Genomic DNA, 25,768 nt, shown 5'->3' on the forward strand with positions numbered 1-25,768 from the left:
GCGTCCAGATGCCTCTTGCAAGCTACAGCCTCACAAGTTAATTATTGGCCTTCACATAGCATGTTGCATCAGAGGTGACACTTCATAAATGTCACCTTATTTATCTTTCCAGTGCCCCTCAGAGGCCGGGAATCTCATAAAATCCACCCAGGAAGCATTGGTGCTTCTTAAGTAGTCATCCCCCAAGGTGGTCCCTGGGCAGCAAGGAGGGAGCCTGTTGCGAGGTTTCACATTTTCCCTTATTCTGTAACTTCAGCTCTTCGGGGCTGGGTCCCTGTGTTTATCACCGCCACGACTCAGTCCACAAATATTGAGTGTTCCCTGTGCTGAGCGCTGGGGAGCCTGACCTCAAAGCCACTGACCACGCCATTAAGGAGCCCCCGGGGGGCTGGAGAGCATGGGGAAAGGATACCCCACAGGGATGGCAGAGAAGGCTTCCTGGGGGAGGGATGACTGGAACTAACTCAGAGAGGGTGAGGAGCAGTCAGCTAGGTGAGGAAGGTGGGGAAGGAAGGCAGAGGAAGGACATTGAGCCAGGGCAGTTTGGGGCGAAAGCCAGAAAGGAGAGAAGTGAGGCTACATTAGGAATCAGAGGCCAGGTCACAGAGGGCCTTTGGGTGTCGTACTGAGGAGTTTTGACTTAATCCTTAAACAGATAGAGATCTAGTTTCAAGACTTAGGTGGCAAAGCTTTCACACACTCCTTCATTATCTCACCTCCATCTCTAGTCTCCCCGCACCCCAACACATAAACGCTCTTTCTCCTTAGTTCAGTTAGGCCTGACATTCTGTAATTTTTTTCCTCGATTTTTTTATTGTGGTAAAATACCCATAACATAAAATTTACCATCTTAACCATTTTTAAGTCTACAGTTCAAAGGTATTAAATACACTCATAATGTTGTGCAACCATCACCACCGTCCATCTCCATAACTCTTTTCATCTTATAAAACTGAAACCCTGTACCCATCAAACACTAACTCCCCATTCCCCTCCCCCTGACAACTACCATTCCCCTGTCTGTCTCAGTGATTCTGACTACTCTAAGTACCTGTCATTTTCTGCATGAATGAATGAATAAATGAATTACTTCTCTTGAACTGACTTGATGTGATAGCAGATAGCAGATCACTGGATAGATGGTTCAACACCTTTCAGAAACAGGGCAGAAAGGGCCCTTTAATCAGGGCAGAACAAAAAGGAAGTCTCCACTGTCCTGGTAGAGGGCCTGCCCTGCATGGGTTCCTTCCTTGACATTTAGTTTCCCAAGCAGGGTGGGAACCTACAGATGTGCTTCATCGTCCCAGCTTTGGGGCACTGCATGAATCATAGACAGTTGGTCTCTTTCGATAGAGTAGGATGGTTTTAACTGAAACAAGTGTAAAACAAAAAGAAAGATGGGTGTGGAGGACAGTGCTCAAAGAAGGAACCAAGAAGGGGGGTCCAGGTTGTTGGAACTGCGTGTTTTGTGTGCTTGTTTCTGGTTTAGATGCAGGGCCTTGGGGAGATGAGGTAATGTACAGTAAAGAGCAGAGAAGATGTAAACTGTGCAGGATACAAAGTGCTCGGGCTTTGACAGCAACTTCCCTGCCTATTAACTCCCAAGGTAGAGGCTCCTTGGGTAAGCTGGCTTCCCCAGCCCTTCTTCACGACCCCCAACTGTGCAGAGAGCCACCCTGAACAAGGGTGGGCGGCGGCACTCTCCCTTCCTCATGGCATTTTTGTTTTGTACGTCAAGCACTTACTAAGCTAACTAATGAGACTCTACCACCAGGATTTTCTGGATATTTCAGAAATTATTCAGGTGACTGGGACCTGCCTAGCGTGTACTCTCAGATATTTATTTGTCTTCTATTGTAGATTTTCAGAGGGCATGGGACCCAGAATGAATCAGATGTTCCAAGGAGCTGGGGGAGGGGGGAGGACAATCACTTTTTAAAGGCAGAGAAATTGAAAATAAATAGCTGTACAGATGATTTCTAAGATTCCTTCCTGCCCCACTCGCCAAAGCTGATTCTTTTCTGATTCTTCCAAATACTGATGTTCACTCAAAGATTAGAAAGTTCCCCAGCAACCTAAAGCAAGCCTGAGTTTTTCTCGTCAACGTCCTACATTTTGAATATGAATCCTGCCCATCAAATGTTTTGTGTCTAGCGCCCTGCTCTTCTCCTGAGAGGAAAAATATCTGAAGAGGTGGCTTCTATCTAAAAAATTTTAGATAGTCTAAGGCTTTCCAAAAAAAAAACAAAACCAAAATGTCCCGACAAACCGAGTCTTTTCATGTCAAAAAGCCAGGTTTCTTATTCATCAGAGGGTTTCCTACTGTTTCCATTTTGACAGGATGCTCTGTAGTTTGGGGTTGTTGTACAATGACGTGGGGCCAGCCTCACATCCAGGCAGATGAGGCTATGACCTAGTGGGGCACATCAGGTGACTGAAGCCAGCCCCCCTCCCCATCTCACTCTTCCAACCTGCCCCCTCCTAAAATCCCACCTCTACAGGGTCAGCCGTGGTTTAAGGCTTTGATACCAGAGTTACATGGAGGCCCCCCAACCAGGGGGAATGGGCACGGCTTAAAGAGATGAAGGTGCCCAAGAAAGACCCTGCCAACTCCATGATCTCTCCCAAGATTAGCTCTGTTAGGGTCATAGTATAAAAAACATTCCCATCTGGGTTGCCAAGAGGGAGGGTGGGTAGGGAAGGGAAGGAATGGGAAATTAGGAGGAGCAGAGGCAAACTATTATATATAGGATGAATAAACAACAAGGTCCTACTGTAGAGCACAGGGAACTATATTCAATATCCTGTGACAAACCATAATGGAAAAGAATATAAATACATGTATAACTGAGTCACTTTGCTCTACAGAAGAAATTAACACATTGTAAGTCAACTATACATCAATAAAATCTTTTTTAATGAAAAAAAAATTCCAGTCTGAAGGACCTTAGGGAGAAGGTAGTGAACCCCACCTTTTACACAATGGGAAACTGAGGCCCAGAGTAGGGAGGCACAGTGCCCGAGGACATGCCATTGGTCAGGCTGCTGTGGGTCTGAAACTGGGATTACCTGATGCCCAGAGAGAAGGCTGCCTTTTGGAGACAACAGGCACGATTAGCAGCAATATTTAGGGGCCAAGTCACTTTGAAATATGAAAATTGAAATGGCTGGAAAAATAGAGAATATTTTCAAAATGGCTTTCTGACTCTGGGTAAACAGTAACCACATTTTTTTTGCCTGTTGGAGGCCTGGTTTTTAATCACTCCACAAGCAGTTTTCATTTCTGTAGTAAAATTGCTTGTGGTTCTATTTAATTTGTTTCTGCAGGAGCCAGCTTTGGTGAAGATCTCCGAGGAGCTGGCGGGCGTTTTAGCACAGCACGCACAGCCAGTCAATGAAAAACGGTTCCCGACATGGAGGAAATTCCTCCAAACATTTCTCAGTCAAGGTAAATAAGACTGTAAAGCTTCTATTGAGGATTAGTCTGCACAACCTTGAATTCTAGTTTTGGGTCAACCTGGGGCCAACTTGAATACCTTGCAACTCTTGTGTTGGTTTAGAAAAGTGCTCCTACAAGCAGACTTTCTTTCTCTTTTAAGCTTTGCCTAAATATTTATCTTGCACTCAGCCTCTTAAGTAAGCAGGAACTGAGCATACCAAGCGTGCCATGCATAGCTCAAGATTCTGACTTCTCCTGAGAAGTAGGCTTTGGAATCAGATGACCCGGGCTTGGATCTCATCCTTGACCTTGAGGTAGGTTCTTAAACCCTCAGGGGCCCAGTTTCCTCACCTACTTCACAGGGTTTTTGGGAGGATTCAATGAAATACAGATATGAAAGTTCCTTCCGTGGAGCCTGACTCAAAATAAAGTCTTTAAGAAATGTTAGTTTCTCCTTCCATTTTCTAGGAGAGCAGAAATGGTCTCACTTCCAGTTCTGAAGGTAGACTTTGTAAATAAGATCTTCTACAGTCCTGGAGCAAAGTCAGCCTCTGTTTCTTTCATCCTCCTCCTCTTGACTTCTCCTCAATTTTCCAATGACATTAGGAGGTCAGTGGATGAGGGAATGAATGGAGCAAATGCTGCTTATCCCCAGTTGGAGAGGTCCTGTGGGAGTGCTACACCGAGGCACGGCCACACACTGCCCCTCACTCTCCAGAAGGTTACAGTGTAAGGCAGATATTCCTATATGGTTACCCACATGAATTATAAGAGAAGGCTAGGATACAGACCACAAAAGATATCTTTCCACTCTTTACCACTGTCAAATGATGATAATATATTAACATGAATATATAATAGTGTGATAATAATATTAGATCAGATGCTAACAACAGCAGCAGCAACAACCCAGTGGTGAGAATAGCACAGTGAAGATGACATAACAAGCACAGTCTGTGCTTACTATGTGCTAGACTCTATTCTAAGTACACCTGTATTAATTTCTTTGATCCTCCCAACAGGCCTATGAGGTGGGTAGCATTATCACCCTTGCTTTATAGAGGAGGAAACTGAGGTACAAAAGATTAAGTAACTCACCCCGAATCACTCTGTGATTACGTAGCAGAGCCAATAAAAGGCTACCCCTGTGCTGCCCCAGGAGTCTTGGCCAGAGCCGATGGGTATATTTACCGAGGAATACCTCCTAGCTCAAGGTATGAGATCGCATGGGAAATGACAGATCTGTTGGGCGTTGGAATATACTGCAAGGCAGAGTGGGGTGGAAGGGCATAGTAAACACTCTGTTAATGAATTATTTAAGCAAGGCATCGGATGGCCCACCCTCTAACAAGAATGCTGAAAAAGGATTCTTCACTGGTGCAGGGAGAAGCGTGGGGTGGGGGGCAGTTATAAGGCACAATCTCTAATGTCTTCTCAAATCTAAATTTCTGTGATTCTACAAATTTCCACATGCACCCACCGCCAGAAAAGTAAAGCTAAAAGAGTCAACCCCGTGCATAAATGGAAGAAAATAAGGTACATGTAATAAAAAACGGTTAAGAATAAAGGATTTTTTTAAGTTAGGAGGGGAAGACCATGAAGATCTCAGGTCCATACAGGACAGGATGTTAGGAAGTTTCCAGATCTTATAAGGTCAGTCTGCAAATCTTCCTCTAATCTATTAGTTTCATGGGAGCTTTGTAGATTAGAAAGGGTATTCCCAGCCACTGTCTCACCTGAGCTGTATGACCACAAGCTTAGGCTTTGCCTCAACCTCCTTCATCTCTATCCTTTCTTCCTCTCTCTCAGTCGTGTTGTAATCACAGTGCTTATTTATGGGAGGCAGAACAAGCTTTATTGAGCCAATTTTATAGAAAGAGGCTTAAAGCTAGGAAGTGACTAGGGCAAAATCACACAACAAATTCGTGGTGAATGGGAACACAGTTAAGATCCTACAATTTCAGCATGTCTCAAAAATCCAGTTCTGGTAAGTCACGTGTTTTCAAACCTCTGCGGGCTCTGAGCCCAGTGCGTACAGCAGGCCCTGCATAAAATGCTCACTGACTGAGAGAGGCCTTCCCCCAGGTTTCCTGACCCTTAGGCCACCATCTCCTGCCATCTTCCCCTACTGCCTGTTTCATTTCATTTCTACTCTCTGAAGTGTGCTTATGGTCACAAAGTGTGCTAGAGATTTGATTTCTACATTGTCATAGGATTATATCAAAGGCAATACATTTTTAAAAGAGGAATTAATTGCTTCGAAAGGAAAAAAATTAACGGTGAAAAAACCATGGTTCTATTGCTGAGAAGACAATACAAATAAGCTACTTTGAAGTAAAATAATCTTGTAACTGTAAAGGACAATGTGTTTTCACTGAAGCACCATCTTTCAAAATGTAGGTGATAGCTAAAGCCACAAAGTTTTCTGAATCAGAGACTCAATAGGTTTTTTTGCTTTTTCTTGTGCATTGTGTCATTGCTGTTTTGTTACCTTTACCTTGCTAAATCCCCGGCAACCGGTATTTGGGTACAGCACACACTAGGAACCTCATTTAAAGAAAATCTCATTTAAAAAAAATCTCATTTAAAAAAAATCTCAAACCAACCAAAAAGATAAATCAGTTTTCCTTCTGAAACTCAGTTTTCTTTAGGACCAGCTCCAACCACATTTATAGACATTTAAAGAAAGTGCCTTTTGTATAAAGTAACAGATGGCTGCATTTGAGAATTGTTAAAATTTCAGGATTTAACCATCTATGCTGTTCAAAGCCTGTGAGCAGAGGTCACCTCCCAGCAAATTCCTGAAATACAGGCCAAGTTTATCTTAATACTGTCAGGCTTCAGAGGCTGCCTTGTCTAGGAACACTTAATTGTTTTTACTTTTAAATTATGTTATCTGATTCTTCACAAATAATATTTAAAGTTTTTTCTATAAAAGGGATATATACAGTAAGATTTACAAGTTAGGCCTAAAAATAGAAAATAGGGCCATGTGAATTTCGTGGACACCAATGAGCTGGGCCACAAATTTATCCAGGGCTAATTTGTCGCTATGAACATCAAATTTGCCTCTATGATTTTTGTTATTCAGAGCAAAAGGTAAAATAAGATAAATTATGAAGCTCCCATTATCAGCACGGAGCAAGCTTACCTGATCTTCAAGAATGGCAGCATCTCCTGGCTCTATATTTTAAAACAACCAGCTATATATAGAAGTCCTTTGGCTGACATAATGGTCAGCGTTCTCTTATGCCTGATAAAAGCCCTAACCTGTCAAAATTTCAAAAAGCAGTGAAGTTGAACAGAAAGCGCAGTGGTCATCAAGGTACAAACTGTGGACTGTGGGCAGTTAATTCCCCCTGAGGGATTTGCTATAGTCCTCAGGTTCATTGTTTATGTACTGAATGGGCATAGGCTTGATGATCTTTACAGTGTCTTCCTAGTTACGATCAAAACTACCATTCAGGGCTTCCCTGGTGGCGCAGTGGTTGAGAGTCCGCCTGCCGATGCAGGGGACACGGGTTCGTGCCCCGGTCCGGGAAGATCCCACATGCCGCGGAGCGGCTGGGCCCGTGAGCCATGGCCGCTGAGCCTGCGCGTCCGGAGCCTGTGCTCCGCAACGGGAGAGGCCACAACAGTGACAGGCCCACGTACAGCAAAAAAAAAAAAAACAACTACCATTCATTGAGTTCTACTATACACCAAGCATTGGGCTAAATACTATAGACACAGTATCATGAAGATTCACAACAGTCTGGTGAGGTAGGTCTTATTATGCCCATTTTAAAAATGAGGGAAAGGAAGTTCAGAGAATTGAAACCACTTGCCCAAAGTCTCACAAGACATGGCAGATGCAGGCTCTGAGCCTGAGTCCCTCTGCCAAAGACTGGGCTCTTTCCTCTTGCTCTAATGGGCACTGTCCACGTGAGCTCGTCCTTTCACCTACCCATGCTTTTCCCCCCAGGAGGCGTGATCGAAGCATACCCACCTTCAGAGAGCGTCACCAACCTGACAGTGGACATGCTGATAGAACCCAATGGGGGAATCAGGATACTGTCAACAGGGGACCAGTTTCATGCCGAAGGCCCCTTCATCTCCTCTGGGACCACTATGCCTCAGACCTCATTGGATCCCCAAGTTCTCAGTTCTTTGTGCCTTCAAATTGGAAATGCTTGTAAAATGAAAAATGTGATTGGTTACTTTTCCATCAACCTGGTGACTTTTATTGATCCAAGGACCATGGAGCAGCAGGTAAGTCGACTTGATGCCGTATGAAATACTGAAATATGTAAAGACTCCACACCGTCCATGCCTATGCAACAGGGACCGTGAGGGAGCTTCTAAGATGCACTGCTCTTCTGATGAGCTGACTGTAAATTCAGCATTTACATGGTCCATGGCAATTTGGGTGAGACCATGCTTTATGTCTGTAAATACAGGACCAGTGTTACCAAGCAAAGGGCTTGCTGCCTGATGGGTGCAGTAGCCAATACGGTACTATGGCACCAGCTTTTGAGAAAAGAAAAGGCTTTATTGCGAGGTCAGCTGGCAAGGAGACAGGAGGCAAGGCTCAAAGCTGTGGCTCCCTGATCTGGGGTTTGGTCAAGCTTTTACGAGTTAGGGGAAGAGGGTTGCTATGCAGGGCAGGTTTTCACTGATGGGCGTTGAATTTGGCCATTTATGGTGAGGTGTGATAAAGGGGGCTTTAGCACCGGCTCTTCAGGGACAGCAGACCCCTCGCTTCTGTAAGGGCTCTGGCATTCAGGTTCTGGTCACGTCCAGGTCCTTTGGTTTCATGGGAAGAGAGACTTTGCTTTCGGGTGTTGTCTGAGGTCAAAATTTTCTCCTCGGTGCGTACTTTGGCTGCATGACTTGTGGTTTTGTTCTGTTGTCTGTGAAAAACAACTCAGTTTCTTGTTAGAAACAGTATAGGGCTAGTTTCAGGCTGGTTCTGCCGATACACCAGGGTCTTCTCATTCGGTACAGCTGGAGTTTAAATGACTGCAACTCATTCCAATGGGGCCTCAGTTTGCCCATTAATGCTCTGCCTGTATCTTATTGTGAGACTGCTTTATGCCATCCAGGGAGTGAACCTTTCTAGAATCTGTTCTTAAATAGAAAGTTAATCATTAAAAAGGAGGTAAGAGTTCTTGTTTCTGTTCCTTTTCTTATCAGCAGTTCACCAGCAACTTAGGTCATCAATTTTTTCTTCTTAAAAAAAGTGTACTGGGAAATATTTCATAAATATAAAAAGGTCTAAATACTAATGTAATGAACCAAGACCACCTCCAGTCCTGTGTACTCCTTGCCGATCCCCCTTGCATGGCCCTTTCTCCTCCCAGAGGTATCCACCATCTTGCAATTAGGACTTTTATTCCTTTTCATACCTTTATGCTTTTACTGCATGTGAATGTGTTACTCAACCACGTTCATTTGCCTGACATGCAGCAAGCCAAAACACTGAAATGCTGACGTTTGCAGCAAAGAAAGGGTTTATTCACAAGGCAGCCAAGCAAGGAGAAAGGAGAACAAGTCTCAAATCTGCCTCAAGGGGCATGAGAGATTTATGGGATAAAGGAGCAAGGTGGTCGTAGGCTTGGGGAGCGACGGGACAGGTGATTGGAAATAAGAGAAAGGTGAGGGAATTGTCAACCTGCACAGGAGTTACTACTAAGCTATGGGCTTCTTCATGGGAGGCGTGTTAAAAAATTGAGGCACTTGGCATGATCTGAGGGTGGAGTTTTCGGCCTTCTGATGTCAAAATGTCACTGAGCTGACACTCGCACATGCCCAGTTGGAGGGTCAGTGGTCCTATCCAGTCTTAACCAGCTCAGCTTGAACTAGACACAGCTGACTCCAAGTTTCTGGGAAACATCTCAGGCAAACATCGTTTAGGCTAAGTGCAGCTTGGAGGACATGCACATTTTTATAGCAACAATCAAAATGACTTTGATCAGTGAAGGCAGATTACAGGTGTAATGGATTTATATATTTAATATGTGGTTTAATTTTGTTTCTTTTAAAACTTTTTATAGATCATAACGTCCTATGTATTATTATTCTACAACATGCTTTTACTTATTCAATATTTCATCCACGAGATTCTTCATGTGTACATGTGTGCCTCTGATGTATAATAATTATAGATAAATAATTTTTAATCTCTTTTGTCCCAGAAATTACAATGTTTAAATTCACTACTACTTCATGAGACTTATTTTTCAAAATGTTCAGTTCCTCTTGTATTAGTGTCGGGTGACCACAACTCTGTTTAAAGGATGGAATAACCTCCTGCCTGCCCTCTCCTGATACCCTCTGGCCATCCAACATTGTAAACAGACTTTAGTTGTTTTGTATTCCTTATTCTCAGTTTTGCAATTCTCCATTTCAGTCAGATGATAGTTTCAAAGTGAGAGTTTACGTTTTGAGCAGTTTTCAGCTTGTTCAATAATCATTTTCCATTTGCATTCCTGAGCCCTCCATTGGTTTTACATTCCTTTCTCAGGCCCACACATGGAAAGAGAAAAGGACAAGCTGAAGGGCATTCAGGAATCAACCTGGGGTGGAGTGAGGACAGGAACAATGCCCTCTGGCAAAAGGGCTGGATGGCAAGGAAGCAAGGGGAGGAGATGCAGGAGAAGCTGCCCTCTCCAAATGCTTGTCATGAGAAACAAGGATTAAATCTGTGATCCCTGGGGCAGGAGGGAGGAGGGAACTATGGGGACAGTTGACTTATGGTTTTTATTTATTCAAGTTTGGTATAGGGAGAATTGCACAAGGCAATGAGAGGTATCTTCTCCAGACACAGAGCTGGTCCTGTCCCAGAGCTTACTACTGTTCCCAGCTTCTGGGACAAAGGTCCCACATTTCACTTGGCTGGTCCCATGTGCCTTGACAGGCTTTGCTCGCCCTAACTCCCCCGCTTTTCCAACCCCTTACTCATCAGATTACCTCCTGCCACAGGGCTTTTACACATGCTGCCCCTCTGCCTAAAATGCTCTTGCCTCTTCTCTTTTACCTAGTGAACCCCCTTCGCATCCATCATATTTCAGCTCCAGCCACACTTTCTTAGGGAAGCCTCCCCCGAACTTCCTGACAAAGTCAAATTCCCCTGTTTTAGGTTCTCCTATCATCATGTACCTCCCCTTTATACCACTTGCTTTTGTTACAATTTAAGACTTATTTACATGATTACCTGATTAAAGCTGTCTCCCCCTGTACAGTGTAAGCTCCCTGCGGAGATATATTATGTCTCTTTTTGCTCCCCATTCAATTCTCAGCACTATCTCTGCCCCAGCACAGAGTAGGTGTTCAGTAAATTATTTGTTGAAAGAATGAATGAATGAATAATAGAGGTATTCTAGCAGATGTTGGATGGTGGTGTTAAGGCTTTTAGAGAAGAGTTCAGAGATTAGTTGATGGGTGGGATAAATGAATATTAACCCAAGATTCCCTGATTTTTTTTTTTTTTTTTTTCGGTACGCGGGCCTCTCACTGTTGTGGCCTCTCCCGTTGCGGAGCACAGGCTCTGGACGTGCAGGCCCAGCGGCCACGGCTCACGGGCCCAGCCGCTCCGCAGCATGTGGGATCTTCCCGGACCGGGGCACGAACCCATGTCCCCTGCATCGGCAGGTGGACTCTCAACTACTGCGCCACCAGGGAAGCCCGATTCTCTGATTTTATCATACTAATACTTCATCTTGTCTCTTCCTGTTAATATTTGAGTATATGGCCATTCGTGTTACAATTTTCAGTAGAACATTGGAAGAAGTTCTCAATGAGCACACCAAAAGGAGTTTCTACATTGGCAAGGGAAGTACATTAACTCTCTGTAATAGATTATTTGCAAAATCACTGGTATATATTCTTGCCATTTTGCAAGTGACATCACTTCAGAAAACACTGTATTTTCTCTTCTCACTGACATACATTGTGGTGCCAATGAAGAGATTGGCATATTATCAACCTGTCATTTTTGCCAATCTAACAGGGGAAAAAATGGCATCTTGTTTTCCTCAGTATTTCTTTGATTATTAGTGAGGATGAACATCTGTACTATATCTGTTGGCCATTTATATATCTTGACTTAATTGCCCTATCGTATCTTTTGCCCCTTTTAAATTGGACTATAATACAAATGCTGATTTGTAGTTCTTTGTATATAGGAAACTCTTATCCTTTAACTGTTATACATGTTACAAACAACTTCTACAGATTGTCACTTGTGGCTTTTCTTTCTTTTTTCCAGCCATGTTTCTCCACCATAAAAATCATTGTTTTTTCCTTTGTAATTGATTAGTAATATTTTATGGAAAGGTGTTCCAAGGAATAATGTCTTATTCCTCATCAAATTTCCACACAAAACTTAGTATCCATTGCCAACTTTCTTCTGAGTCAGCCACCATGATGACAGTGGTAATTTTCTATTTCCATCATTCTTTCTACATAGATTAGTTGGAAATCTACTGCAACGAAGAGTTTTTCCTTCTCCATCTTTCGTTTACATATGTAGGCATGTATGTATTTATACCAGTTTAAACCAGTTTAAACCTAGTCTTTTAAGTCAGTATTTATACCAGTTTAAACCTGTGAGGTTCTAGTCTTTTAAGTCAGCTGTATTTTGACACTTTCATCATTTTGATGCTCAAGTTGTCCCAGATTTGACTAGTGGGAGACCCTTCAGTGTGGCTCTTGTGTCCTTTTGTTGTGTCCCCATCATCCTTTGAGTGTTGTCTTACTTCCTAGCACAATGAGATGTTCCAGGTTCATTTTGCATTTTCTCTGACAGACCTAGGATCAGCCCAAGAGCTTTGGGTCCTTTTAGTGGAGGATGGTATTAAGGTCTGGGCTCTTAGTGCTATCATTGCTACTGGAGTGCCATTGCTCTGGCCTCTCTCAGTGGACAGAGCTAGAAAATATATGTTTTATGTATGTATGATACACATACAAGCATATACATACATATATACATACATGCATGCACCTATAACCATTTCTATATCTATCAGTGTATATATTTTAAAACCATGCATTCCTGCCAATATCTCTAATTCTAATTTAACACTTCAAGATTCTTTCTAGACTTCCCTTTTTCCACACTTACAAATAAATACTTTCGCCAACAGTGAGAAACCTGAGTTTCTTTATCTTCAATATATTTACTTCAATAAATTTACTCAATTTATTTATTTCTTCAGTGTAACCAATCTCCCAACCAGTCCTGCTGTCTTCTTCACTTACCACAGCTGCAGTTGGTACTGAACCCTGTCATTTGTGTTTTAAGTTTATTTCTAATGCTCTTCATCAGACTAAAGTTTCAAATAGTCAAATCTAGCCCCTTTTCTAAATTACTATGTTACCTTGAGCTTTTCACTTTCTTTCTGTCATCTTCAGTTTTATCAGCTACAAAATGAGTCAGTTAGCTTACTTGACTTCTGAGTTCAAAAATTATTTATTTCAATAATATTTGCATAGTATTTTTGTATTAAAAATTTAATAATAATAGTAAGAATCCACTTTTTAGAAATATCACAAGGAAATAATCATAAATATTTATGTACACATATATTAATCACATTATTAAGGGAAGTAAAAAACTTCAAATAGACTAAATTCTAATAGAGAATTTGTTAAGCAAATTATGATAGATGAATAGAATCAAGTGTTATGAAAACAGTAAAACTAAAGTTTTGAATAATATTTAACAAGAAACTCTACATAGAATAGTGGAATGGCAAAATACAGATTCTAAAACAATATATGTAATATGACAACAATTTTATAAAAAGAAAAAACATATATGCAGAGCAAAAAGAACCTAAAGAAACACACTAAGATGTTACAAGTCATTATTTCTGGGTTAGAGGATTGAGGGTATGATAGGCAGAGTAATGGCCCTGCAAAGATGTTCATGTCCTAATTTCTGAAGCTGGTGAAGGTTACCACACATGGTAACATGTGTATGTAATTAACCTAGTAATCTTGAGATGGGAAGATATTCTTGGATTATGCAGGTGGACAATGTAATCACAAGGGTTCTGCTGGCTTTGAAAATGGAGGAAGTGACCATGAGCCAAGGAATGCAGGTGACCTCTAGAAGCTGAAAGGCGCAAGGAAACAAATTCTCCTCTAGAGCCTCCAGGGGGAATGAAGCCCCCTGACACCACGACTTCAGCCCAGTGAGACTTCTCATCTTTGACCCTTTAAGCTACTAAATGTACAGCAGTTTGTTACAGCAGCAATAGGAAACTAGTACAGAGAGTTATTTTTGTTTTGTTGTTTATGCTTTCTCCATTTGCATTCTCAAAAGTAAGCATGTATCTGTAGTCAGAAAAATATATATAAATAATGATAATCACAAATAATGATCATTATAAAGCACTTTCACATACATGACCTTACTTACGTCCACACGTGTCTTGCAACAGAGGTGGGAGGCAGAAAGCTGAGGTGACTGAGTCCATCTCAAAATCTTGCTGTCTGGCCCCAACTGGGCCCCCATAACTTACCATGCTGTCATAATAAGAGCAGAGGGGACTGGGAGACAAAGAAAGATGGATAAAGTGACAGTGGTGCACCAAGGACAGGCCCACTATTGTGAATCAGTCCAGATAAGAATATGGAAAATCTTGTCCAGACTTGAGATGAGAGTGAGATTCTAGGGTAGCAGAATGGAGGAAGAGTTTTGGAAATGTAGGGTTTAAATATTGGGAACGTCAGGGTCACTGGGAATAAAAGGAAAAGAGCCAGTCCCTGGGAAATGGAGCTGATAAGAGCATAGTACAAAACCACTCCCGATAGTGGACATATGTCCAAGATTCCAGTACCCTAGGAATGGGGAAACGCCAAGCTTTCAGAGACTGTGCAGAATACATGGAGCTATAAGGTAGTCATTTTGGAGATCTGGCCTTCCCACATGAGGATGAGGCGAGGGATCCAACCCTTATACAAAGAGCAGCAAAAGCTATTTCCATGCCCCAATGGGTCCTGGAGCAAGAGCCCTTGATGGGCAAAATCTACTCGGTTCCACGAGGGACGTGAAGCACCTGCCAAAGCCTTCAGATTGAAAAGACACTGACATGTTCATTGAACAAATACCTCCCCAGGGTCTACTCAGTCCCTATGCTGCATGCTGTGGGAACAGAGATAAACAAGACATGTTCCCTATCACAAGGAAGCTCATTTCATATCCATCACCCAATTCCATTTGATACACAAGCACACAATTGTTTTGTACTCTTACTGGTTCTTAGGCATAAACATTGCCTCCATGAGATTTGTAAAGCGTCTAGAAAATGCACTGGTCCTTGCATTTTTTACCTCGTCGTAACGTCTAACACAATGATAGTTACATGACAGCCAATTGATGAATGGACTTTGGGAACTTCTAGAACATCCAGATCTGTTGAGCTTATTTATATTCACTTTTGGGAAATTCTAAAGGAAAGAACAAGTGTTTATTGAGCATCTAGTATGTACAAGACATTATGGTAGTTACAACAGAGGCTGCAAAGATGCAAAAGAAGTGGAAGTGCCTGCCCTTAGGGAGTTCAAAATCTAGCTGGGGAGAAACACTTGAAAAATGAATTACAAGGAAAAGCTTAGGTGACAACTACATAGAACAATGAAAGAGACATCAAAAAGGCAATGCCAGTTTAACTGCCTTCTGTTTGGACCAATCAAGAAAGGTTTTTACAGAGTAGGTGGGATTTGAGCTGAAAGATAATTAGGATTTGAAAGAGGGTAAAAAAGTGTGTATTCCAAGTGGGAAAGATGCTCTGAAGGGTAGTGGTAGAAATGTACAAAACACATATGGGAAAAAAATGATGATCTAAGTCTTACAAACATCATGACTGACTTGCCTCATGTAAATATGCATTTATGTATCACTCTCCGTGGACCACCAAGGAACTCCCCTATATATCACTCTCCAGTTCCTTTTATGTAAAGTCACTAAACAAATAGATGGGCAAAGGTGCTTTCTGTTGAAATCCCCAGGTTAAAAACTCCTTTGTTGTTAGATAATTGTAAACTTTTGAAATAGCTATCTCTGTTATGAGCATTGACAGTTATTAACTTTTTAAAGGAAAGGAAATCCAATTTTGAAAAAAGAGTTTAGATAGAAAACAGCTGCAGGCTCCTAGCAATGGCCCTTCCTGGATACATAAGGTAGCTACAGAAGGAAATGAGACTTGTTACACAGCACAAACTATGAAGAAAGACAAAAATGGAAAGCCCTGATGTATATAAGAGAAGGTCTCATATATTCTGAAAACTGTTTCTAAGAGCTTCTAAATACAAATGTATCAGCCTAGAATAGAAAAAAAAAAAGAGACAGCTGAAAATATTTTCATTATGATGGACAGGGGGTTCTGGCCCCAGTCTTTACACTTAGCAGTTGTGATACTTTAGGCAACTCACTGGACATCTCTGAGCCTCGTTTTTTCATTCACAAATGGTGAATCCCTCCCCTCCTTACCACAGGGTGTTCTGAGAGGCTGAGCAGATATAAGGTGCTGTTCTTATTAAATCAAACAGCATAATCACATGTAAAACTGTCACCTGAGGCCTCAGCAGGTTCTCAAACTGTGAGTGGAATCTGAATTGAATTAGCATTGTTTTTAAAAGTCAGTGAACATTATCATCTCAAAGTGATATATAAGCATCAAAAGTGAATATATTTATTTCAGAGAGTAGAAAAACCAAGGTCTACAGAATATCGTAATTCCTTCCTATTCATTGCTATATACCCAGCACCTAGCACTACGTCTAGCATATAGTAGATCCACAATAAATATTTATTAAATGAATGAATGAATACTTCTCTCCAAGCTCCCCCCTAGTACTCTCCTTTGCAAAATCTCCCTATCTCTGTCTTCAAGATATACAAGGTATTCACCAAGGGACCTCAATGAGATTTAGTTTTTCTCTTTGGGGGAGGTATTTTATTTATATGTAAGAAGGTTAACAGGGTATATCTAAATTAAAATTTATAGGCCTTTAGTATAAACAGAAATGCTTGTTATTCAGTGTTTTTTAAATGCCATAATAGACACATTGTAAATCACAAGTTAATACCTAGTGAAGGGAAAACAGATCCCAAGGGTTTTGAAGTGTTAAAGTAAAAGACCTGTCCCTTTAAAAGGTCTGCATCCTTGTGTCAATGAAAGAGACATGTAATATACAAGTAATAATAATGATGATGGTGAGGATGATGACTTCTGCAATGAACACAAAGGCAATGATGACAATAATTTTTATAGTGAAAATTACAATTCTGTTTCCTAACACTAATAGCGCAGGTAAACTAGTGACCAGCTTTGCTATATACAATCTTACCGTATGTGACTGTCCTTAAATGTTGGGTTAACCCCCTTACATTGTAAACCTTAACCTTCAGAAAGATTGAACCCAAACCTAAACATCAGCTCTTGGGTAGGACTTTGGTTGGTCTACAAAGAATAGACCCAGTTCCTCTGTTTATGTCTAGTCGCCCCACCCAGGACTTCTTTAGATGACTGCTCTCGCCGTGGAGATCCTTGCTTCCTTTTGAATGAAACCCAGGCACTTCTCTCTGGACTTGGAGGTCTTTAACTAAATTTAATCACCAGAAACATTGCCAAGGAAGGGCAAATGTGCGCATTCACACTGCATCCTGAACTTTTCAGGAGGTGCCACGGTTCTGTAGGACTCAGGAGGTCCGCAGGTAGGGAGAAAGGAAAAGTCTCCCTGCTGATGCTAAGACAGACCAAAACATTCTCCACATACATGTGGTTACAACTTGTCCACCAGCATCACAAAAACAAAGCTGAGTGGCCCTTTCCTACTTCCAGCTGTCACCTGTGGTCAAGACTTTTTGTGTGATAAATTTTCCATTTCGAAACTGTCCTTAGCATTCATTTTAATTTTATTTTATCTGAACCATATGGTTGAGGTGACAAAGTACAGGGTAATTTGCTCTAGGTCTCACCTATTTCTTAAAACAACCCTGAACCATCCCTCTCCCACCATGTGGCACTAATTGCTTTTCTCACTGATCATGTCCAAAGTACTCTCTAGAACAAGCAAACTGACCTGCTTAGTGACTCCCATATTCAATAAAGACATTCTCATCCTGCCTGCCACGTGCCACCTTCATTCCTACAATTGGCCTTTCCTTTCTTTTCTATCAATATACAACTTCCCTTCTTTCGAAACATGTTTCAAAATCCAACTCCTCATGGAAACCCCCCTTAATTAATCCCCCTTCAGTGCCACTTCATTCTCTAGCTTCTCAGAGCTGAGGTAGAGTACTGACAGCCAGAGTACTTATTAATGATAATATCAACTATTTATTGAAGTTTTGTCACGCACCAGACATTTTGTTATGTATTTTACATGTAGTGTCCCTAATCCTCACGCCTGAAAAGTGAGTACTATTATCTCTAATTTACAAATGAGGAAACTGAGGCTAGAGTGACATGTTCAAGGTCACAGGGCAACTAAGTGGCAAATCCGGGGTTCAAACCATGATTTAGCTGCCTGCTGAGCCCATGCTCCTTCTCTCACAGCAGATATTCCCCACGGTACTGCACTGAATTGATGGTGACTTCCTTTGTAAGTCTCTCCCCCCTCCTCAACCACCATCACCAAAGAAAATGTATGTTCCTCTTGTACATCCTCAATATGCTTGTTGAATTGAGTCGAACAGCTTAAAGCCAGAAAACACATCTCCTATTTTTTTTTAATATATTCCATCCTTGTGCTCAGCGCATAAGGTAATCATTAAATGTTAATGACGAAGCGAAATGGAATAAAATCAGTGTTGTGGTAGCCATTTTTAAGCTTTAAGAGTTTAAATGAGCAAGCCTGTACATAGCCCCACAGCTGGGAGCGCCATCTTGCCATTAAGCCAGAAGGTGGATCCATGGGATGGGAACATTGAAAACAGACACCACGAGAATGGTTAAGTCAGCTCTCCAAACCACTTTCTACAAGTAGCTGCTGCTTTTCCCTCCATAATAATTTCACAATGATTAACCTGCTAGGTGAAAAATCCCAGGCAAAAACCTGAGTGTCAGAGGAGTTTAGAATAACCACTGAGTAACAGGCTAAGGTTGGAGGTGATGTGGACAGAGGTAGACTCATTCCCATCTAGCTGGCCAGAAATGTAAGAGAACTGCCATCTAGATTTCTATTATGGGCTTTATCTTTCAGAATAAATTCCCTTTTTTTTAAATTATTAGATTTATGAAATCCAATCTCACATTCCAACACATATGGCTATCAAAATGTGTATTTGGTGAGGAATAGTATCTTATGTTATCAATTTCTGCTTCCTTTGCTCATAGCACAAAATCCTACTTTTTGCTAAACCCTTACTTTGTAGCTTTTTAACTTAATTAAATATATAGGCAATTACTGACACCATCTGTCTTCATAGAAAAAGAACAAGAAGTGACACAAAAGACTGGGACTCTGAAGGGAATCTTTAGCAAACAAATTCTTCTAGCTCCACTACAGTAATATTTATTTTTAGGAGCCCTTATATTATTTTAAATCATTTATGCTTTTTAGAAATAATGAATTTGAGCTATACTTAAAATGTGGTGGCTTCGGTATGATTTTTTTTTAAAAGAAAATATCAAGTAATCCATTGCTTTTTCAGTAAAACTTAAACATGCTTTTGAACATCTGTTACTAGTACGTCTAACACAGCACTTAAAATCCTTTAAAATCCCTGAAAACCTTTATAAAGTTACATGAATCTTTTGCATAAATAGAACTGTTTTAACAATATGTATATTCCTTTAAACATATATTTTGCTTTCTTAAACATAAGATTCATTGTGTTGCCTAGCATTCCAAGCCCTTATAAATAAATAAATGAAATGGCTTCACCTTTTGAGGGAGTCAGTCTTCCCCGATCATGCCACATTCCTAGCCCACTCTAGAGTACTACTTATTTATGTCTGTTTTTTAAACCTTATGCAATTTCTTCACAAAAGTCTTAATATGTAAATAATATCAAACCAACCCATTGAAACTTGAACAGGATAAGTCAGGAACCAATACAAAATAAAAGTCCACATAAAATAACAGAATTCCCCTCCCATGAGGAGTACATTGTCAGGAAATGCAAAGGGATTATAGAGAAAAGTCACACGTGGCTCCAAGAAGAGTAGGGGATTGGCAGTTACCACCAAGGAGGACAACTGGGTTTTTCTGCAGGTCTTCCCTGAACTGAAAGGAGCAGGTTTCGAACCCCTTGTTTCAGCTACTAAGAGCCCCACCCTCCATAAGTAGAAGTGTGTATAAGAGGACAGCGCTAATGAGGCTCAGTATAAAAAAAGACACTTTTCAGAGAAATAACTGTAAGACCTCTCTACGCATATTAAAGAATTACGGTATACCAAAGAATGTGCTGTCTCAGATTTGGGGTGAAAATATCAATATATATATTTTGTAATTTTTATTCACTTGTTGATGAAGGAAATAGGAAGAAAGTGATTTCACAATCACTTGTGATTGTGGAGCCCTAAAGCTCCACCCATATGTTTCTGGAAAGGGCCATAGGACTTCTTTTGATCACAGGTAGGAACCTCGGCTTTTTGCTTACACTGAAGGACCATATTTCTTTGTCTTTTTTTAAAATATAAATTTATTTACTTATTTATTTATTTTTGGCTGCGTTGGGTCTTTGTTGCTGCGTGCGGGCTTTCTCTAGTTGCAGCGAGCGGGGGCAACTCTTCGTTGCAGTGCACAGGCTTCTCACCGCGGTGGCTTCTCTTGTTGCAGAGCACGGGCTCTAGGCACACAGGCTTCAGTAGTTGTGGCACACGGGGTCATGTCTAGTTCCCAGACCAGGGATTGAACCCATGTCCCCTACATTGGCAGGCAGATTATTAACCACTGTGCCACCAGGGAAGTCCCCCTATTTTTTGTCTTTATAAAGCTCTTTCATTATAGGCTCTCAAAGTGCTTTACAGACAAATAATGGGGAAGGTGAGGCAGAAAGGTGTTAAGTGGCTTGCCCAAAGTTCCACGGTAAATCACAGGCCTTTCTCTGGCTTCAGAACCACCGAGTAATTGGTGGAGATTCTGGATGTGACTGCCAGCAGCACGGTGCTCTCTCACTTCTACCAAGCATTTGTTTCCCTGCCAGGTGGAGAGTAATCTCCAAGATCAAGCATGGGAAGAAAACCTGGACGTCAGAGCCAGGCAAACTTGGACCTTAATCCTAGCCCTGCCACTTAGCTGTGGAACTTGGGCAGGTTTCTGGGTTCCTTGAGCCTCCACTTACACTTCTATAAAATGGGGGTGTTAATATCTACTTCACAAGGTTGTTGTGAGGATGACATGAGAAAATACCAGAGTGCCTTGTACATAATAGACCCTTAATATACATTAATTCCCCTTCCTCTTTCCTTCCCCAAGTCTCCCTCCTAGAGCCCGTCCTCCATGTGGTCAAGTAGGCAGCTTTCTAAATATTGCTGCCATCAACAAAGACAGCATATTAGCTTGATAGGGTGCCAAATCTTTCAAACACCAGAGTCTGTAGACAACAAAGGCAAAGTCGTGGAATCCAGATTCATCTCTCAGATAACCAAATCCAAAAGGTTCCATTACGGTAAACAGCCCTCTACCATCACCGAATTAGTCATGACTCATTGTATTATTGGATTAACTCGATGTCACTATGGAGGGCATAGGGCTTGGGGGGCACCCAAAACCACAGAAGCAGGCTGAGGCATTGGGGGGCCCTCAAATGAGGAACAGGATGGAGGAAGGGAAGCAGATGTGTTTAAGACAAAGCTTCCTTTGTGCCCACTTGCCTGACCAGCCCTGCCTCTCTTCTGGATTTGACCACACTCAGCCCCACTCAATACAGGAGCTGATACAAAGTGAAAGCCTGCAGTGGGCAGTCAGAGGAAGTATTTTGCCTGTCACAGAAAAGTGACACTGCGTCCCCAGACCTAACTGAGTCTTTTTGACAGATGCTAATATATTATCCCTTCCAGCCCATGGCTGCTTATTGAGATCCAGCTACTAACCCTTGCTGAGTGCTAGTTTGCTTTAGTGTATAAGGCATGTATTTTTTACCCACACGTGGAAAAGCTTTTTAAAGTGTAGACTTGAAGAATACCTAGAATAAATTCAGAGGGCAGTCTGGGAGGTGGTTTCTCACAGTCTCCCTCATTCAGTCATGATTTCCACATGCAACTAGATTCAAACAAGTGGCCATACAAATTGTGGAGGTGTCCGCCTTAGAATGGGTTTCCTGGAGACTGGGATGTGTGTGTGTGTGTGTGTGTGTGTGTATGTAGCAGCTTTATTGAGATATCATATACATAAAACTCACTATTTTTTTTTTTCTTTTTGCGGTACGCGGGCCTCTCACTGTTGTGGCCTCTCCCGTTGCAGAGCACAGGCTCCGGACGCGCAGGCTCAGCGGCCATGGCTCATGGGCCCAGCCGCTCCACGGCATGTGGGATCCTCCCGGACCGGGGCACGAACCCATGTCCCCTGCATTAGCAGGCGGACTCCCAACCACTGCGCCACCAGGGGAGCCCCAAAACTCACTATTTTAAAATGTACAGTTCAGTGGCTTTTAGTATATTCACTGAGTTATACAGCCATCATAATTATGTAATTTTAGACCATTTCCTTTACTCTAAAAGAAACTGTACCATTAGAAATCACTTCCCATACCCTCTTCCTTCCAGCCACTGAAAACCACTTTCTGCCTCTATGGATTTCCCTATTCTTGACATTTCATATAAATGGGATCATACACTAGGTGGTCTTTTGTGACTGGCTTCTTTCACTTAACAGAATATTTTCAAGGTTCATCCATGTTTACATTTATCAGTGCTTCATTCCTTTTAATGGCTGAATAATATTCCATTGTATGGATGTACCACATTTTGTTTATCCATTTCATCAGCTGATGGACATTTGGGTTGCTTCTCCTCTTTGATGGTAATGAATCGTGTTGCTATGAACGTTCATGCACAAGTTTTTGTGTAAACATGTTTTCATTTCTCTTGGTTGCATACCTAGGAGTAGAATTGATGGGTCATATAGTAACTCTACATCAACTCTTTGAGGAAATGCCAAACTGTTTTTCAAAGTGGCTGCACCATTTTACAATCTTACTAGCAATGCATGAAGGTTCCTATTTCTTCATATCTTTGCCCACACTTGTTATTGTCTTTTTTATTTCAGCCACCTGTGTAGGTTTGACGTGGTATCTCTCCTGTCTGTGTTTTAAAGGGAAGATTTATTTCCTTGTGTTATTTAATGGAATCATCCAACAAAGATTTATTTCACATATATATCAGGAGTGCTGTGCTAGGTTTTATGCAGGATTCAGATATGAACCAGAGGACCCTGCTGTAGGTCTGATTCTTCTCTCTAGGAATCTCCCAAATGTAAACAAACTTGCCTTGGACTTGAAATCAAGAGCTCTGAGCTCTTGTCTCTACCCCTCTTGGAGTCTTGTGCCTGGGGTTTGAGGAGGCTGGGCAAGATCACCTCCAAGCCCACAGCCTGTGTTTCTTGCCCACATAGTCTGCAACCAAGGTTGTTCTTTATAAAACATTCTGGTTGGGCTTCCCTGGTGGCGCAGTGGTTGAGAGTCCGCCTGCCGATGCAGGGGACACGGGTTCGTGCCCCAGTCTGGGAAGATCCCACATGCCGCGGAGTGGCTGGGCCCGTGAGCCATGGCCGCTGAGCCTGCGCGTCCGGAGCCTGTGCTCCACAACGGGAGAGGCCACAACAGTGAGAGGCCCGCGTACAGCAAAAAAAAAAAAAAAGTTCTGGTTTACTGGAGCTGTCAAGGAAACTGGGAGGGAATGCCGAACTTTGCTGTCAAACTCATTGAACTGATGGGGCCATTGCTTCATGCACATCCCCACCTCACTTTGCAAGACAGCCTTCCGTGTCCACAAGGACTGGGCACAGGAATCCTCCCCCATGGGAGCTCCAGAACAAGAGCCTTCTGCCTTGAAAATCCACACAAAAGCCTTTTAGAGATCATTTGCAGTAACTTTAAAAGAGCACTTCTCAACTAAGCAAATCATTCACAAGTCCTGACATTTAGAGTGTGAATATTGAAGAAGAATAACTATATACAGCATGGGATTATTATATTGAATTGGCATGGAAGAAGCATATATAATTTACTAGTCCCAGAAACGCACAACAGGTTATAAAAATTGGGTTTTCATGTTTATTATAGCTTACTGCTTAATGTCAAAATAAGAAAATGGCCTTCCAAAAATTCATAATAAAAAAGTGAGGAAATACTAAAAGGAAAAAAGAAATGAGTATGTAATTCTGTACCTTAAGAATACAAATAATATCAGTTAGGCCATCAATCTCAAAAGTAATAGAAAATCATAAATTTATAGAGGTAGTGGAAGAAGCTTGGAAAAAGGAAGCAGAGAAGGCAAGAGTACATTAAAAATTTTGTGATTTTTTTTTTTTTTACAAAAGTGGAAAACTAAGTACAACTGCTGATGGTGCAGGTTTAAATTTCAATATTTTCCTGGATCCCAAAATTAATTTTGAATATAGTTCCTACACATCCTGAAAGAATTTCCAAGGTCACAGAGAAGCTTCTGGCACTATACAGAAATTGGACTATGAATGCTGGTAATTAGGTGTCATGGAAAGAGCTGGAGCAGGAATCAGGAAACTTGATTCCAGCTCTTCCCCTAATTGTGGGACCTGAGTGAGTCAGTTCACCTCTCAGAGTCCTCGACCATAAAATGAGGAGGTGGGAATGATGAATGTCATTTTAGGTCTGCCAGGACAGAGCTGTTTAAATAGACCTCTTTGGGCCCTGAATATTTTCAGATTTAGAGATTCCAGTACCCTACATCACATCAAATGTACAAATGCACTCTCATGGAATGTGACATAGACATAACTGTGTAAAAGAGTTGTGTTGTGTTTAACTGAGATGTCAATTTTGTTGATATTTTTGTTATTTGATAGTTTTCTTTTCATATTTGGGGGCCAGTAACTTTTTTTTCAGAATCCAAATATTTTTAAGGCCTTTGAAAATCACAGAGGCCCTAGGGCATGGTGGACTACTGGGCCCTGAGTGCTAAGTGGTAGGGCCCAGATTTTTTGCTGCCTTTGGCCCCATGAACTCCAAAGGGCCAATATAAGGGAGTATCCAGGGTAGGTGGGAGAGAGAATGGATACTCTAGTTGCTCAGAGACAGCCTTACGGAGCTGTGATTTAAATCATGCCCAAAAGGATACATAGGATTAATAGAGACAGAGGGGAAGGCCTCCAAGATGAATACTAGGAGTGTCAACTGTTGACTGGGGCCCTGGGTGACTGCCCCATCCAGCAGTAACTGCAGTTCTTCACCTCTCTGAGAGACTGGGCCATCCCAGAAGCCACCACTAGGTGGCAACATGCCAAGAGGCTGCAGTCCCCTCTGCCTATCTATAGATATTTTTATGTAATACAAACAATTCTTACCAAATATTATAATCACATTAATATTTTCCTACGTAAAAATTCTTACAGTGCAGTGTACCACCTGCCTTAAAATTAAGTATCAGGTGTGTTGTTTACCACAATGGAGAGTTTGATGCTGTTTGGTGATTTAGTGATGGGAAGAGATCTCATTTAGTTGCTGCTTAAGAAAGTATGCTCTCTGTGTGATAGCCGGGATTCTGGAGCCTGTTTTTAAACAGCATCTGAGAAGAGTTAAGTGTGTACACTACCTCTGAGAATCAGGCCAGAATACCGAAGTCAAGAGCCAAGCAAGTGAGTTCTTACTCCTGCCCCAGACTCAGCTTCTGGCAGTCACACAGGGAACAAATCCAAACAGATTTGCTTCTGCCAGACCCCACAATAATAGTCTCATGCAATATCTCATGTAGTCACTGGATCTTCTCAACAACCCTCAGAGATAGCAACCACTGGTCTGTGTTAACAGACAAGGAAACTGAGGCCCAGAGAGGGGAAGGAAGTTAAGATCACACAGACAGTAAGTGGCGAGGCCAACACTCCCTTCCACAGATCACACAGACAGTAAGTGGCGAGGCCAACACTCCCTTCCTGTAACTCTGGTCCAGTGCTCTTTCTATCCAGTGAAGACATTTACCTTCCTCCAGGCACTGGCCTCTCTAGTCCCTATCGCCCTCAAGCTGCCATCACTTCTTTTCCCTACCAAGCTGCCCCTACCCTTCTCAGCCTTATTCCATCTCAACCTAAACCTGCTGAGAAGCATGTCCCCTAGGGAAGGCCCCATGTCCTACAGACCTTGCCTCTCCCCAACCAAGGAGACCCTTGAGCCCAAGGCCCAAAAGTAACAGCAGAGAA

General features: G+C 41.9%; 1 protein-coding gene across 4 annotated transcripts in view; it reads left to right on the forward strand.

Moving 5' to 3' along the window:
• The window catches only part of LOC309964032 (IQ domain-containing protein H-like), a gene marked incomplete at both ends in the record, with an annotated part of 112,400 nt that overhangs the window by 54,288 nt on the left and 32,344 nt on the right, over positions 1-25,768 (forward strand). For all 4 annotated transcript variants that reach the window (XM_082842662.1, XM_082842664.1, XM_082842663.1 and 1 more), the window contains 2 exons: positions 3,328-3,448; positions 7,404-7,690. In XM_082842662.1, coding sequence (XP_082698788.1) covers positions 3,328-3,448; positions 7,404-7,690 — 408 coding nt within the window. The remainder of the gene's footprint in view (positions 1-3,327; positions 3,449-7,403; positions 7,691-25,768) is intronic.

This window comes from Leucopleurus acutus (assembly GCF_964270905.1).
Source record: "Leucopleurus acutus genome assembly, chromosome: 1".
In the NCBI taxonomy this organism is placed as follows: domain Eukaryota; kingdom Metazoa; phylum Chordata; class Mammalia; order Artiodactyla; family Delphinidae; genus Leucopleurus; species Leucopleurus acutus.